Here is a 17,218-nt window from a genome sequence, read left to right on the forward strand (position 1 = left end):
CTGGAGAGAGGCCATTTATTAATACCATTACAAATGATTAGGTCCTAGGAGCTACAAAGTTTGAGGAGCTCGGTGCTGAATAAGTTCTCGATCATGTCTTCAAATTTTCTCTTGAATGTATTAGTTAAGTTACCATCCTCATCAAGTCACAAGGGGTCGGGGTTAGAGTTGTTTCTTAACATAACAACTTGTTTAGTGACAGTTCAAGCATTAAAGTCTCCAAGCAAAAGGATATTGCCTTCATTCCTAAGGTTGTAGATCTTTTTTTCTAACATATTGAAAGGACAATTCTTATCGAGGTTGTTTTTCTTATAGGATGTAGAGTTGATAGGGGTGAAATAACAGATTGCAAGAAAGATCCTATTGGTTATAGAATCAGAGATCTTGATCCAAATGTATTGATTGAAGGGGTCAATTTTATGAAGCTAGATGTGAGAGGAAACAATGTTCCTAATATAATAGGCTATACCACCAAAACCTCTCCTAGAGGATTTCTTATTCCAGATAGACCAAAGAGTGAAACCGTCAAAGTGAGGGACCTTAGATTCATCATGCTCCCAAGTTTCAACTAAAAGAATAAGATCAATATCAATCAGGATCCAACTTAACATAGGACCTTCACATCGTGGAAAACCATGACAGTTCCAGAAGAGGATCTAGAGTGATGTTATTCCCTATTTATCACTCGTATTTCAGACTCTATCTCTAATAATAACTTTTCAATTCCTAATGATTGCCCATTTCCCTTATTTTCTTGCCTCCTTGACTTTTTGTACTTCTTTCTTAAGTCCAACTTGGTCTTCTAGAATGAGATCTTCATTTATAAATATGTTTGTTCCCTTTAGGCTTAGGGATTTCCTAAATATATCTAATTTATGGTCATTACAACTTACCTTGACACGGATTAGTCTATGCTTATTCTCAGGGATTTTTCCTACCCTTCCTACCCTTATTACTTCGGTGAGATAAGTTGTTTGAATTTGAGATTTGGCTCTAATTATTCTTTAACTAATATTAATGTGTCTTCATTGTTTTTTTCTTCTATACCAACAATTATAAGGTGTAAGGCTCTTTTGTGGCATTCAGGTGTAAGGCTCTTTTGTGGCGCTCATGGTCCAATAGAATTAGTTTATTAATTTCTTCTTTTATAAGTTTAATATCTAATTTATTCTTTGTGTTATTTAACGCTGAATTATTATGTAGTTGTTCTTTTAGATTTTTAATCTGACTTTTGAAAGTAAGTGTCATTTTCTTTAACAATTTCTTATTTGTTATGTTCGTTCTACCTTTCATTCATTCCTTGGAGTTCAATCTCAAGTGAGTATGTATATGTATGTAAGTGTCATTTTCTTTAACGATTTCTTGTTTGTTATGTTCATTCTACCTTTCATTCATTCCTTGGAGTTCAATCTCAAGTGAGTATGTATATGTATTTTATTTTCTAACGATTTGTGGTTATTGTCAACCATTGTAGTTAACTCTAATTTAAAATGGTTATCTTTCTTCTCTTTGTCTTTCTAAAGATTCAATGTACTCATAAAAACTCTCTAAGGTAATTTTACTTAGTCTCACTTTGCTAAATAAAAATTTAGAAAATGAAGAGAAATACTGATGATGGAAATAAGCAAAACTTAACCAGAGGAGAGTAAGTGAAAACATATGCAGCTGAAATTAGATGAGAGTAAGTGAAAACATATGCAGCTGAAATTAGATTGTATTGGAAATTAGATTGTATCGTCACACCGCAGAGATTGGTTAGGGCCTTGCACTGCAGAGATCAGATTTGATCAGATTGCTAGCCTCGTCGTGATCACAATTGGAAAGATACCGAAACTCTATTCCTGCCTCGAATTGACTCAGTAATTGCGCCTCACTGGATTCGTGCTGTGATTTTTCTTATCCTGCTAATGAATTCTTAAATATGTCAAATTTTGAAATCAAATTTGTGGTGACTTAGAGATAAAAATTTCAGGTTCCAACATCGGAATTTCCGGGGGAGAGAATGAGCTCCGACGAAATGTTTTTCTGTAGATAGTATTCCCGATTTTTCAGTGAGAGCAAAGCATATTGCCTGTATCATTGGTAGAATCCCATGCTTTCAAGGCTTGCGTGGTTTTCCCAGACACTGCAACGTGATTGTTAGTACAAATCTCTCAAATAGAGGGAAGATAATAGCGGCCAGATCTCGGAAAAATTGGCGACTATGCCTGTACTTCTATCTTTTTTGCGGGTATCACGCACACACCAGTAACTGCAGTGCACTCTCTTTTCTGCTCGAATAAACTCAATTTATTATTATATTTATTATTACTATTAAGAAAATGATTTCAACCAAGCAAAACCTGCACCGCAGGGATTAAATTCGCTAGTCCGCAGAAATTCGCTAGTCCGCAATGTATACACAAAAGGGAGAGTCTCTGGCTCAGACCACAGAAATTCGCTAGTCCGCAATGTATACACGAAAGGGAGAGTCTGTGGCTCAGACCATAGAATTTCGCTAGTCTGCAATATTAGTTCGTAGAGATTACCCGCACACCATAGATAAAAATCAATATTGCGACAGCATATATTGGGGATATTTTAATATTCAAATTCAAATACCAAAAAACCAATTTCAGTTTTGGACGACCCCAACTTATATTTATTATAATTAAATTGTAAAATGATATTATTATTTATTATAATTTAATTATATGATAATCAAAAGGTGAAAATGTTTTCAAGATGAAATAATTTATTTAAAAATGAATGAGATTGCTGAATATCAATGAGATTTTAAAGTTCGTTTCTTGTGTATTTTAATCGTTTTCTTATTTAAATTGTTGATGTATTTTAAAATTCAGACAATGGTAAAAACCTATTGATAATATATTGTCATAAATATTGCAATAATGCCCTAAAAGCATCACAGTCTAAAATGAAATGTTTTTCTGATTCCACTATTCTGAGAAGGAAAAAAATACACACCCAATCTTCCAAAGCTTCTTTCCAGTCTCATTTCACACCGAAATTGATGCGAATTGATTCTTATAAATTTGAAAACATTTTAAGTGAGTGATGGCAAAAAAAACAATTGATTCTTATAAATTTATAAACCATAAAAAAAAACAATTGAGAAAACATTTTGAGTGAGTGATGGCAAAAAACAATATAACCGTCAGTCATAACTGTTCTCACTGCTGGTTAATCTCATGGTTAATTTAACAACTGAATTATGATAAAGAAAATTATTATATTTAAAATTTTAGAAAATCATATAAATAAATGAGAATTTATTCTGCGAATCCATTAATTCTGCTCTTTAAACGTCTGTGCAATTTGTAATGACAGTTGCCTCGCCATTTCAATGGTTTCATTCGCAAATACAAATACAGGGAACGCCAGATTGTTCAATCATGCCGAGTACAAAACAATATTTCCATGACTTAGCACATGGGCGGCTTAATTGGCAATACCTGTATTATGAAGTATTCCGTTAATAATGAAATTCAAGATTCATACCAGTATTATGAAGTATTCGGTTAATAATGAAATTCAAGATTCCTGCAATAAAAAAAAATCCCTGTCGATCAAAAAAGAAAAAGAGAGGTGGTGTATATGGGCTTCTCTGCCCTTGTTGCCAACACATACATGGAATTATGATGGACCCAATTGGGTTCATTCTTGGTTCATTTCAGTTAGATACGGGCCTTCTCTGTTCTCCAGAAACTATTATCCAAGGAAATCATAAAAGCATCCTGGAATTCATCAAACCTTGAATCTGGGTCACCATATACTACACGAGGCATAATTTCCTGGATTATGGTCTTTCTCATTTCCTTCCTTTGTTCATCTGGAATCTTCTGCAGAACCTCTATTACATTTATCTTCCTTTCTTTAACAGTCTCTTCTGCTATGTAAACTGAATAGGAGCTCTCATTAGCAGGCAGATGCCATGGATACTGATAATACGCTGTAAAGGGATTGAACAGTACGGGAATACATCCTGCTATAAGCGAATCGAAAAAGGATCTTCGAGTAGGGCTGTCACCAGTAGGTTGAAGGCAGAATTCGGATTTCATGAAGAGTTTCACTGCGCTTTCAGAAGTCTCACAAACGCCGGGATTGCAATTAAAATATTCGCAACTCTCGGGTCTGCTTAAACACTGGTCGATGAGGATGGAACGAATGCTTTCTTCGCTGTTGAGTCTCGGGGCACCTGCGAAGCTCACCAGATGAGGTCTCTGTGCCGTGTTGATCTGCCATTGCCATTGCCAAATATCTTTATCAGAACGAGGATGGAAGAAAGTGGGATGTGGGACTCCAATTTCATTCACATCCCATGGATGGCGTTCAATCAGAAGCTTCGTAACCAGCTGCATTTCAGGCAAGTGTAACAGCCTGCTTCCCCAATGGTCCCCATCCCGAAATCGCCTGAAATCCCACGAGATCTTGCCCAGAACAGCACAGCCCAGAACAGTACAGATTGATGGGATAGTTTGCATTCTTGCAACGGGGCTCCACTACTAGGCCTGGAGTGAACACATTTCTAGGTGAGCAAGTCATCAACATCATCTAAACTATATAAGACTTTCTAGGTGAGCAAGTCATCAACAACTTCAGTTCATCTAAACTATGTAGGATATTGTCCCTGGCCTCTGGTTTGTTAACCAACACTTTGTTCGAGAGTAGTTTGATGTGCCAATACAATTACACTATCTACAAATAGTGATTTTGTCTTTCCTTGGCATTCCCCGTGTCGGGGATCCAAGTTGCAATGTTATCCATCACCTCAAAGTCCAATATACCCTATCTCTCTTATGGAACCTCTTCCTCAATTACATGTACTGTGATTGTATCTTAGGGGGTGTATGGGCATGATAATATCACGCATAGGCCTTAACATGAAATTGAGCTCGTGAACCCCCAATATTGCCACATCCTCCACCACCACGGTGACATATAACTCTCTAGTGCATCATGGATATCAAAAGGAGAATGAACTGAGAAAGGAAGAGATTTTACAAGACCAAAGGATAAAATTCAAACCAAAGAAAATGGTAATGCCCTCCTATAAGACAAAGGTCAAGTTGGAGAGCACTATAGATATTCTTGTGCTTCCTATCAACACAAATGAAGGTGAGAGGAATGTCGGAGTAAGATAACCAAGAGGAGGAAAAAAGCAGGCAAAATTTTGATCCAAGTGGGTGTCAATGGCCACCCACCTATTCCACTTGGACCCCCACCATCATTTCTTTCAATTTCATTAATTGTAGCACAATTTACTATTTTTGGCAATTTTTCGGGTCCTAAACTTCCAAAGTGGTTTTGAGGCCCTAAATGACATTTTTTTGAAAAACAAGCAAACCCATAGATAGTAGTATGGGGTTTGTAGTCGAAAATTGTAGTTATCAGGTTGATCTTTCTAACAAGGTATCGTACATGTCAAACGAAGATCGTATACCAAAGTTACAACCCTAGGAAGTTGTTGTACCAATTTACCCCAGCGGGGCCCACACACTTTTTGTGCCTCATCTCTTAGGGTTAGGCTTTTGGATGCTTTGGGTTTTCCATTGTTTCTTAATAATAAAATAGACCTTCAATCCTCATTATAACATAGTTGAGAAGGCATGTAGTTGCCACATCTCTTCTCAGAGATAAGCTATCATCGCCTAAGCTAATTTATTTCCATTCCGCATATAAACAATTTTAAGTACTTTGTTATTAGTGAATTGAACTTTTGCTTTCGTTGTATCTCTGTGTTTCTATTTATATTTGTATTTCATTTCATTTCTTCATAAATATGGATAAAAATTGCAACTGAAAGTCATGGTAGGCGAAGGAGAAACAACCAAAGGACGATTATCAATATGAGAATAGAAAGCATTACGTCAAAACAAGAGATGGAGACTACCACAAAAGAGGAAATCAATGCAAAGTGACATGCAGTTTGGCAGATGACTCCTTCAAGACACCATTTAGTGCTACGTCAATCAGGGTGGTGAACTAGAGGGTGATATGGCATAGGAAAGTGGAACATTATAAAACATCCTATTCCATGCCCCCTGTTGGTCACCCTAATTGGGGAAGATAGGTCTTTCTAGTCCATAATAGAGATGTCCTCCTTAAGCTAAGAGGTAGGGTTAGAATCAGATAGGAAGTTGATTAAGGAGGAAGAAGTTTGACATCCTTCATTAGCAAGCTTTTCTACTAGCTTCTTCCCACTACATCTTATATGGGAAGGGAGAACCACCAAAACCCGAAGGAGAAATGGAGAAATTCTAGATAGGAAAATTTTCAATCACCAGCTATGCAAGATTTGTAGTGAAGATGAACCATAAGTGAGTGTGAACCAACTTAGAAACTACTTAGTTGAAAGTCACCTTCCATGTAGAGTTTGGCGAGGTTCAATTTGAGAGCTTGGATGATTCCAAACTCAAGGGAATAGAGTTTTGGGGAATTATTAATGTTTACCCCCATATGACCTACCTACAGATATAGGATTACACCTATGTGTGAATGGAACACCCTACCAAACCTGACCTTTCTAGTGTTGTCCTTTAATTCATCATCATAATTGAGCTTAGAAAAATTCATAAGAGGGCATGACCAATGTTGTAGAGATGATTGAAGAAATATACTAATGGAGTGAGAGAGTGCCCTAACATTTGGAGAGAGTTTACAACCTCTTAAAATAAGCACTTCTTCTTGAATGACTTCCCTTTTAGATGATGGCTATGAGGAAATAAGAATGGTTTCCTAGAGGTAATTGAAAAGGAGATTCCAGAGAGATTCCGCTGATGAATTGGAGCCTTGGAAGATCCTAGTGTTTCTTTCTTTCCATATGGTCCACAAAAGGAACCCCAAGAGTAGATTCCAAGCCCTATTGAGAATCGGTTTGAAAGGGGGGAGGATCACCAAGAAGATGATGTGTTATGCAAGTTGAATATATGCTAGTTTGATGAAATATAGTTAGAAATATTTGCCAAAGGTTTCCTAAAATTGGACAAAGATTAAGTAGGTGTTCATTGGTTTCTTATGAGATGTGATAGAAGAAACGCATGGAAGGGCCTTCAAATCCTTTGCATAGGAGCTTATCCCATGTCGAATTTTTCTTATCAGCAAGAAGCTAGACAAAATGAGTGATGTTATGACATATTTTTTTCCTGAAATCTATGACCATATTTGTAAGTGAGGGGTTTGATATTGTTTGGCTTCGATTTGATAGGCCTCCTTGACAAATAAAGTGCATTGATAGGTCTATCCCTACCTCATTTTACCTAGATCTTCAGAGAGAGAGAGATGTGCCTTTACTAATGAATATCCCTAAGCATGCCCATGTATATGTGTGTTGGCATGACACTAGATGAGTCTTTGGACTTCCACAAATCTTAGTTGGCTTATGTTGAGGATCCACTACAATAGTTAGCTACTGAGAGGATTTGATGAGACTTCATAATGGAATGAGGTCTTGAAACTCGACTCGAGGAGAAAATTTGGGAAATTGATGCAAAGAAACATTCCAAACTTGAACAGTTTTTCCATTCTTTACCTCCTAGAAATAGTGATCTTGAATAAGGTGCTTTCCTTCACAAGTAAGGTTCAATATGGATGAGCCCATGGGGAGATGTTGGATCTTGACATGTTTTTGGCTTGGTATATTTTCACTATATTTTTTTCTCCATGTTTAAACCACTACCTCCTTGGAGCCATCACCACCATAAAATTGCACCCAAATTTTTGTTAAGAGTTTATGGATCTCATAGTCCAAGCATGCCCTTGGATTTAAGGAGGTGTAGTCTTTCTTATGATACTAAAGCCCATTTCCTTTCACATGAGCCCCCCCCCCCCCCCCCCCAACATAAAAGAGAATTACAGTGAGTAAATTTGACTCAAGATACAATTAGGAGCAACATTGGATGAGGAATAGATACATGGGAATAGCGTGGATAACCACTTTGAGAAGCACAAGTTGGCCTGCTATGTTAAGAGAATGGAATGTCCAACTATCTAACTGATTTGTTATATTACAAATGATTTTAGTCCAATGTTTTATCTTGAGATATTTTGTAATGAGAGGGGATCCTAGGTATTTGGAAGTTATCTTGCATCACTTATTCCCCATAATTCTAGTGATATGTCCCTGAATAGTTGGTGTAGTGTTCAAGAACAATATTTCATATTTGACGAGATTAATCCTAGTCATACAAGTAGCCATAAATTCTTCCAACACCTTAGAAAATTTTAGGGCTTCCTTAATAGTAGGACATCCCATTAACATTATGTCATTGACAAACTATTGTTGGGAGGTCAGATCTTCTTCCTCAAACAACTTGAGTCTCTTAAGTTTCCTCTCTACTATAAAAACATTGATAGCATGTCCAAAACCCTCAACTGCCAAGTGTTGATAGTGCTAGATACTGCCAACAATATAAAAGGGATATCCCCGATATGAGATCCCAATTAGACCTCACACTATTTGGTGCAGGAGTCCCATATAGAATACGACCCAATTACTGTTTACTTAAAGATCCAACTTCCTGAAGTAAATTGATCCATGCAATTCATCCAATAATTCATCAATGATAGGAATAGGAAATTTATCTTTAATAGTGATCTTGTTGAGTTCCCTACAATCCAAACACATGTGCCATGACCCATCCTTCTTGTGAAACAATACTACTGGAGCAAAGAAAGAACTTTGACTAGGTTGAATTTTACCAGCCTCTAGCATTTCTGCAGCCATATGTTCAATTTCACTCTTTTGGGCATAGGGATATCTGTAAGGCTTGGTGTTTGGAGGAACACTTACTGGAATCAAATGAATAGCATGATCATGATCACGAATAGGTGGGAGGCATTTGGGAGTCCCAAATACCTTGGAATGATTGTCCAAGACTTTTTGGATATCTGGAGAAATAGATGATTTCAATGTGGGAACCTCTAGTGAACATAGTTGTGCAAATACACCCCGTTGTTGTTTCTTTAGAAGAATTTTCATTCCGTTAGAGTTGATTATCTTTCCTAGTTTCCCTGCGATACCTCTTAATTGAACTTCCTTTCCTTCTGAAGAAAATTTCATGAAAAGTTCTTGAAAATTAAAAGCTATTGTACCCAAGGATTATAGCCATTGGACTCCTAGTACAACATCAACACCACCCATTGGAATGGAAAGCATTCGGCTATTCAATACATATTCTCCCATGGAGAGATTGATATTATGTCACTTTCCAGAGCAATTTATGGTTCCTCCACTTGCAACCATCATTTGACACTCTGGTGCTAGATATAGGAAGAAATTCAATTCCTTGGCTATCTTACAATGAATAAAATTATGGGTACTGCCCAAATAAATCAACACTATTACCTTTTTCTTCTTGATCTGTCCTTCTATCTTGATAGTTTGAGGAGTGGTAATTCCGGCCAATGCATTACAAGATATGGTCGAATTCATTTATTCTTTATCTAGGGTTTGTTCCTAGTGTATATCCTCTTCTTTTGACAGTCTTTGTTCCTTTTCTTCCTCCTCTTCACAATCTATATAAAATAATTCCTTCTTAGCACACTTATGTCCTTTAGTGTATTTTCTATCACAACTGTAACAAAGCCATTTTTCTCTATTTTCTTCTAATTGTTGTGGTGTCAATCTTGTAGGTTGTGGAAGGTTAGGGGCAACAACACTTCCATATTTATAGTTGTGAGTGGTAGGCTTCCTTGTTGCCATAATTTTTCTTTCCATTTTTCTTGCCAACCTAAATGCCTTCTCCAATGAATCAGGTTCCCAAAGGCCAACCTAATGTTGGATGTTATCCTTTAAAGTCCCTATGAACACATCAATCCTATGCTCTTCTGGAATATCTTTTACCCTTATATTCAATTTTTGGAAGTCCTCAATGTGCTCCATCATTGAACCCTTTTTTTTAGATTTATCAATTGGCTAAAAAAAGTGTTTCCTTTTGTATCCTCATAATGTGCTATCATTTCATCTGTAAAACTTGCTCAAGCGACAATTTGTTTATGAGAGCAAAGCCATCGATACCATACAAACTAATTTGGTTCCAAATATAAAGTTACAATGTGAACCTTTTCTGTGTTTTTCACATTATGGAGATCGAAATATTTCTCCATTTGTAGTATCCATGTTACGAGATCCTTGCCATCAAACTTCCTCATATCGATCTTTGGAACATGGTGGGTCTTTGATCCAACGTTAGATTCTATGAAATCATGATTAACATTTAGTTTTTTCTCATCATGAGTTTCCTTTACTACCCTTTTCCCATTAGTAAGCATTTCTTATAGAAATGTTGTCAAATTTGTCTTCAAAACTTCCATCTTAGCTTCCACACCTTTCTTTAAACCATGCATCTTAGCTTCCACGTCATTCATCTTAGATCCTACGCCTTTCTTTAAATCATCCATCTTAACTTCCACACATTTTTTTAAACCATCCATCTTAGCTTCCATGTCTTTCTTTAAACCATCCATCTTAGCTTCTGTTACTTTTTGTGAGAGTGAATTTTGTTACACTTGGTCTCGTAATTTTGAGATATCATGTTGCATTTCTTCCTCTTCTTCATGAGTCAAGCTAGAGATTTTAGGTTTCTTACTAGGTGTTTCCATTTTCTTTCTTCATGGGATCAATTAATGATAATTATGCTTCACTATGCCCTTTGAATTCCTTCAAACTAATTTTTCAAACCAAACTTGTGCAAAAATTTTCAAAAACTACACAAGTTTTTTTACTTTGTAGGCGCTCGATATTGTATCTGATGTATATCTAAAATTTCAGATCTCCATGGTCTGAAATTGCAACCTATAGTAGTCCTCTACGTTCTCTTTCCAATGCCACAAGTTTGATCGAAATTGGATTCTCCAAGAAAGTGTTATGCCCAATCTCCCAAAATGACCTGATTATACACTTTTTTCAATAGAGCAAACTTGTATGAATTTCCACGTGTCACTATTTCAACCTTTGAACCGGAAAAAGATACACATAAAACTACAATCCATCCTCTTTTTGAAACTTCTTATGAAATTTCAGTTCGATACTCAAAGAGAAATTTATGACCCTTTTCCCAATGTCACCTATTTGGAATGTAATTCGGGAGCCTGCAAAACCCTAACTTCCTTGGATCATATCTCTGAAAATATAGCGGGACAAGATCTACAATTTTGACCTGAGGATCAATGAAATTTCTGATCAAATGGGTTTTTTTCTAAGCTTCTGAAATGTCACTGAAAAAACGTTACAACAAAAATTCCAGGATGACCTATTTTGGAGCAGCGAAACCCTAGAATCCAAAGCTCTCATACCAAATGTTATGAAACCAACTCACAAAAAGATAGAAAAGATAGATCAACGACTTAGAAATTAGCCTCTTCGAAGGGGAAACCTCATTTACATTACACAAATGAACAATTATTGGATGATACAAATGACAAAACTCCCTTTCTATATATAGGAGTCTACGGGGTCACAATATAATCAAAGCTGACATAACAATACTAATATAAGGGCACAAAAATAACAATAGTGGGCTTATATGGGGCATAATAATAATAATACGGGGACAGTATGGGCACAACAATAACAATAAGGGCTACAATGACAATAGTAATGGGGGAATCATTAGTATTATAGGGACCTAACAAATGCCTTGTGGGAGAATCCAAGATTAAAAGTCCTTTGCATGAGTAATGAGGGTCTTTTTACAACTTGACACATGAACTTTCACATCCCCGTGACTCTTGACTTTCCAAATCATAATTACCTTTTGATTTCTACAACCTTTGGACTTCTAAATGGATTTTGGTATTACATGTCATTTTGACTTCCATGGCTCTATTGTCCATACATGAATCTTGGACTTCTATTTATTTCTCTTTACAATGATTACATATTTACATCATGACATCCACATCATTATGATATGGGACATGAAAAGCCACTATCCTTGATGACTAGGACTAATAGTGACTGATGACATGGATTTTCTTCAATGATGACATGACTACCACTTATGTCTTTGTTCTAGATGCAGCTTCTGATTGTTGATGTCTTCACCCTCCAAAGGGTCTTCGATCTTGTGGAGATTTCCAGGTACTTCAATCCTTAAGACTTCAATGTGTTATTTTTCTTTTAATGGTTCCTTTAGTTCCTTCTTTGTTCGATATTATTTACGCATGCTTTCCATGATGTTCTTGAAATACTTGTAGCTGCAATCACTCATGGAAAGCAACCATCAGCCTTAAAATATCTTATTATAACATGATTTACGTAGATTTTATGTTCATGCCTTATTAGTGAACTTAGAAAGAGAAAGGAGCGCAATGGAAGAAAGGGCGCACTTGGTAAGGCTCAAGCGTTAAAGGGAAGAGGCTTTAGGGCTTCGGCATGTGCTCACACGCTCAAAAGAAAGAGGCAATCAAGGTAGCGCACGTGGCGCAAGTCCGAAGGATGAAGGAGAAGGCTTCGAGCTTCCCAAGTACGCTCATGCAATGAAATGGTCAAGAGGGAACATGGATCATCATGGAAGGTTGAAGGGTGGACCTTAAGGCATTCGAGATGCGCTCATGTGCTCAAGGAGGGTGCATTCCTTCAAGTCGAAGGAATGTGCTCAAAGGAAGACTTAGTTTCTCAAAGGGCATGTTTTGGAACATGGAAGGGGAATGATGCTTGAGGAGTTTACTATGCAATTTTGGAGGGTGCATGGCACACTTCTAAACAACAGAGTATTGCTAATCAAGGCTTAAAAGTGCATCCATGCGCTTCTTGTCTTAATAGGTTCACTTTGCAACCAAAATTTGTCTAATTCTGGAAGATGGGACAAGGGGCGAACATGATGAATTCATACATAAAACCATGTGTGACACATACCAACTCATAAAGAAAACATATACAAGCTTGAAAAAGGATAAATATACATAAAAATGCCACTTTAAATACATTCCCCAAGTGCAATGAACAAAGTGTGTGTGACTGCGACCAAAAAGTGTCGTTTTGTAACAACAAAGGTGTTTTGGCCATGAAGTGCACTAAAGACGTTCTAACTAGTGCGATGACACATGATAAAAATCAAGAACAATTGAAACATATAGGATAACCTGAATGAAACTTGACGACCAAAGCGACAACTAGATATGATAGTGAAATATGCTCCAAAATTTGAATGTAGTGAAATTTTCGAGGGTGTTGTAGCAGCGACACACTAGGCGAGCTTCAACTTCTCTGTTTAGGAATATATTTTTAGTTAAAGGGTCATACCTTCAAGAAGTATTGAGTCACCAATTATATTTCCTTGACTTCTCCCTTTTGACCTGGTTATACACATAGTAACTCGCTTTCTTCTACTTGGTTGAACACACAAAAGATACACCATATCAAAATTGTTTCAATCTAGGAAATGGTAATGTGCATGATGAGTTTATGATATTTAGAGTATGAGTTTTCATCTTTGGTGTTGCTTTGTTGCCAGCAGGCCTGGATAGTACCCAAGTGGAGTTACTTTACGAGCACAAATGTTGTTTCACTACCAGCGGGCCTAGTGATGACAATTCAACTAGGGTCTCTTTCTTTCCTATTATTTTTGTCTCGAGGACAACTTCTCCCCTGTGCGCTATCCTCACCTTCCTGTCTAGCATTGTGTCTTCCTACAACTAATTGAGGTATTCAGGTAGCAGGTCATCAATAGAAGGCAATTGACTTTGCTCTTCAGGGTCCTCAATCATTGAAGGTTCAAACAATGTCAAACAATCTACATTTACCACTGAGTAGATATGCATGTAAGCTAGTAGATCAAGGCGAAATGCATTTTCACCAATCTCTTCTAGTATCCTAAAAGGTCCGTACTTGATAGGCTTTATCTTTTTACCTTCACCTTGCATCCGGTCTTTGCTGATATATAGCCAGACTTGGTATCCAACTTGAAAATTATGCTCCATCCGATGCTTATCATGCCTAGCCTTATACTTGGCCTGGCTCTTTTCCAGCTGTTCCTGTACTGCTTGATGGATATCCTGGATCTATTCAATGAACCTGGTTGCTTTATCCACATCACTGTGCCCATCAACCATGGTATCTTTACCAAAGACAAAATCCAAAGGAAACCTGGGTGTGAAATCAAAACAGGTCTCAAAAGGAGATCTCTGTGTAGAAGAGTGTTTGGCTCTATTGTAAGCATGCTGCACATAACACAAGTGTTCATCCTAGAGCTTAGGATGTTTACTGAAATAAACTCTCAGTAACTGGATCACAGTCTTGTTTACTACTTCTGTCTGGCCATCTGTTTGTGGATGAAAATTTGTGCTTTTCTTTAATTTGGTGTCCATCAGTTCCCACATACTAGACCAAAACTTCTCCACAAATCGGGTGTCTCGATCAGATACAATGGAAGTGGGTAATCCGAAATGAACCCATACATGTTCAAAGAACAATTTTGCAGTCTATTCAGCTGTGACCTGTTTACTACAAGGTATCAAAATGCACATTTTTCTAAACCTATCCACAACAATGTATAGATAAACATGACCTTTCCTAGATTTAGGCAGTCCTCCTACAAAATCCATGGAAACACTTTCCCAAGGGTGAGAAGGAACTGACAATGGAGTGTACAAGCCTAGTTTTCTATTGCTGGGCTTGCTTTTAGCACACATGGCACACCCTCTTACATATCTAGAAATTGTCTCATTCATTTTCGGCCAATAGCAGAATCTTTGCAACTGTGCAACCATTTTGCTTACCCCAAAGTGACTTGATATCAGAGAAGTGTGTGCTTCCATAATTATCTTTATCCTCTCAGTTTACGGAATGCAGAGTTTCCCACAATGGTATAAGAGTCGGTCCTTTATGTGATAGTCCAATTCTCCTACTCTTTTTCCTTGACTCAAAGTTGCATATACATCTTTAAAATCCATATCCTGAGCATATTGTTCTATGTAGCTTTCATGTAGTACAAAATTATGCTTAAGTATGGTAGATTCATTTATAATGGGTATAGACAACATGTCTGCAACCTTGTTATGGATGCATTTTTTATATTTGATGACTACGTGAAACTGCTGTAGAAAACCCATCCACCTGTAATGTCATGATTGTTGCAACTTAGTTTGGGAGTGTAGATATTGAAGTGGTTGATGATCAGTATGTATTACTGTCTCTTTGCCCATTAAATAATGTTTCCACTTTTTCACACTCTGAACTAATGCATACAATTCTTTATCATATGTGGGGTAGTTAACTACTGCAAGATTAAAAGTCTCAGAATGATAACATATGGGTTTGCCATGCTGTGTCAACATTGCTCCCATGGCATAGTCACTAGCATCAGTTTGGATCTCAAATGGTCTTTGAAAATTTGGCAGTGCTAGTACAGGTGCTGTACTTATTTTTTCTTTCAAGGTGTCGAAGGCTTTTTGATGTTTGCCTCCCCACTGAAACACCTGATTCAATCCTGTTAAAGCATGTAAGGGAGCTGCAATCATGGAGAAGTTAAAGATGAACTTCCTCCAATATTGTGTTGCTCCTAAGAGGCTCCTCACTTCTGTAGTAGACCTGGGTTTGGCCAGTTTATAATGACTACCACTTTAGAGGGATCTATTTTCAATTCACCTCCCCTACTATGTGACCCAAGTAGTTTAGAGATGTTTTTCCAAATTCACATTTTGAGAGTTAAACATAAAGTTTTTCTCTTTTCAAAACATCTAATGTCTACTTAACATGCTTTAAATGTTCTTCCCACGTTTTACTAAAAATTAGAATGTCATCCAGATACACAATAACAAAATCATCAAGAAAAGGTCTGAGTACATCATTCATTAATCTCATGAAAGTAGCAGGAGCATTAGTTAAGCCAAAAGGCATAACTAGCCATTCATACAATCCCTGCTTTGTTTTGAAAGCAGTATTTTGTGCATGTTGCTCTGCAACTCTGACCTGATGGTATCCACTGTGCAAAACCAGCTTGGTGAAATAAATAGCTTCTTTTAATTGATCTAAGAGATCATCTATGTGAGGAAGGGGATAACGATTCTTGATTGTTATCTTATTCAACGCTCGTTAATCAATGCACATTCTCCACGAGCCATCTTTCTTTCTCACCAAAACGATTGGTGACCCACATGGTGATGTGCTAGGCCTGATGAAGCCCTTCTTGAGCAACTCCTGCACCTGCTTCTTGATTTCCACATTCTCTAAAGTAGACAACCTATACACCCCAATGTTAGGCAATGGAACATCTTGCTACAAAATAATATCATGTACTATTCCCTTTTTGAGTGGCAGACCTTTAGGTTCTTGAAACAAGACATCATACTCTGAAACAACCTTTTCTATATCAGCTTGTTGTTCAACATCACAACCCTCAAATACATTGGTTTTATCAGGTTTCTTTTCCTTTACAACCATTAGTAAGAATTGTTTGCATGAAATAATCATTCTTTTCATCTGTCCTGAGTTTATGAGAGTATAATTATTCTTGAGCTTATGAGCTCTTACAAAGTATTTGATTCCATCTTTAACCAGTAGATAATTGTTATCAGCTCTAAAGAAAATAGCCTTTATATCGTACAAGTAAGGCCTTCCTAAAACAATTACACATATATCCAAAGGAATTATGTCTAACTCAACCTCATCTACAAATGCTGACCCAAAAGAAAAATTGAGTTTGCACTGTCTAGTCACTTGTAGTTGTGCTTTATCATTCAACCATCCTAATGGGTATGGCTTCTTGTGAGTTGTAGTTGCTAATCCCAATTTCTTTACAATTGATTCAGAAATCAAATTTACTTGAGAGCCACTATCAAAAAAAGTATCAATCTTTTGATTTTTGGAAATAACTTGAATATGGAAAATCTCATGTCTTTTTCTCTCATTTTCTTCATCAATAACAGATTGAGCAGAATTACTAGTAGATGCTTCAGAATTCTTACCTTTTATACCTGTGGCTGCTATGGTTGTTTCATCTCCCGAGTCTGACCCCAAATATCTCTGAATAGCTACAACTGTCTTCTTCTTCTTACCCTCGGACTTCTTAGGTCTCAGCTCTGGATGCAGAATCCAACAATGCTCATCATCATGCCCCTCCTTTTTACAGTGAGTGCATGAAGCTTTGGCTTTCTGTGCAGTGTTAGCCTTCCTTGCCTTCCACTTCTATTTTCTTTTCTCCTTTCTCTTGCTTACAGTGGGTTGGGATGGTCCCTCAAATTCTGGATTTCCATTCTTTCCTCTAGCCTCTAGATG

The 17,218-nt window shown here is 37.0% G+C and overlaps 1 protein-coding gene across 1 annotated transcript; it reads right to left on the reverse strand.

Moving 5' to 3' along the window:
- Nucleotides 1-3,677: 3,677 nt before the first annotated feature.
- On the reverse strand, nucleotides 3,678-4,484 carry LOC149165417 (xyloglucan-specific galacturonosyltransferase 1-like). Its single transcript, XM_089429806.1, has one exon. It carries the CDS (start codon nucleotides 4,482-4,484, stop codon nucleotides 3,678-3,680), a length of 807 nt encoding a protein of 268 aa, XP_089285932.1.
- Between the last annotated feature and the right edge of the window lie 12,734 nt (nucleotides 4,485-17,218).

Source organism: Pinus tabuliformis, chromosome 5_1, assembly GCF_031772625.1.
Source record: "Pinus tabuliformis cultivar Carrire ecotype Pingquan chromosome 5_1, CPIR1, whole genome shotgun sequence".
Taxonomy (NCBI): Eukaryota; Viridiplantae; Streptophyta; class Pinopsida; order Pinales; family Pinaceae; genus Pinus; species Pinus tabuliformis.

Coding starts and splice junctions, on each gene's coding strand:
- LOC149165417 (XM_089429806.1), bottom strand. CDS start 4,484: ATGCAAACTATCCCATCAATCTGTACTGTTCTGGGCTGTGCTGTTCTG.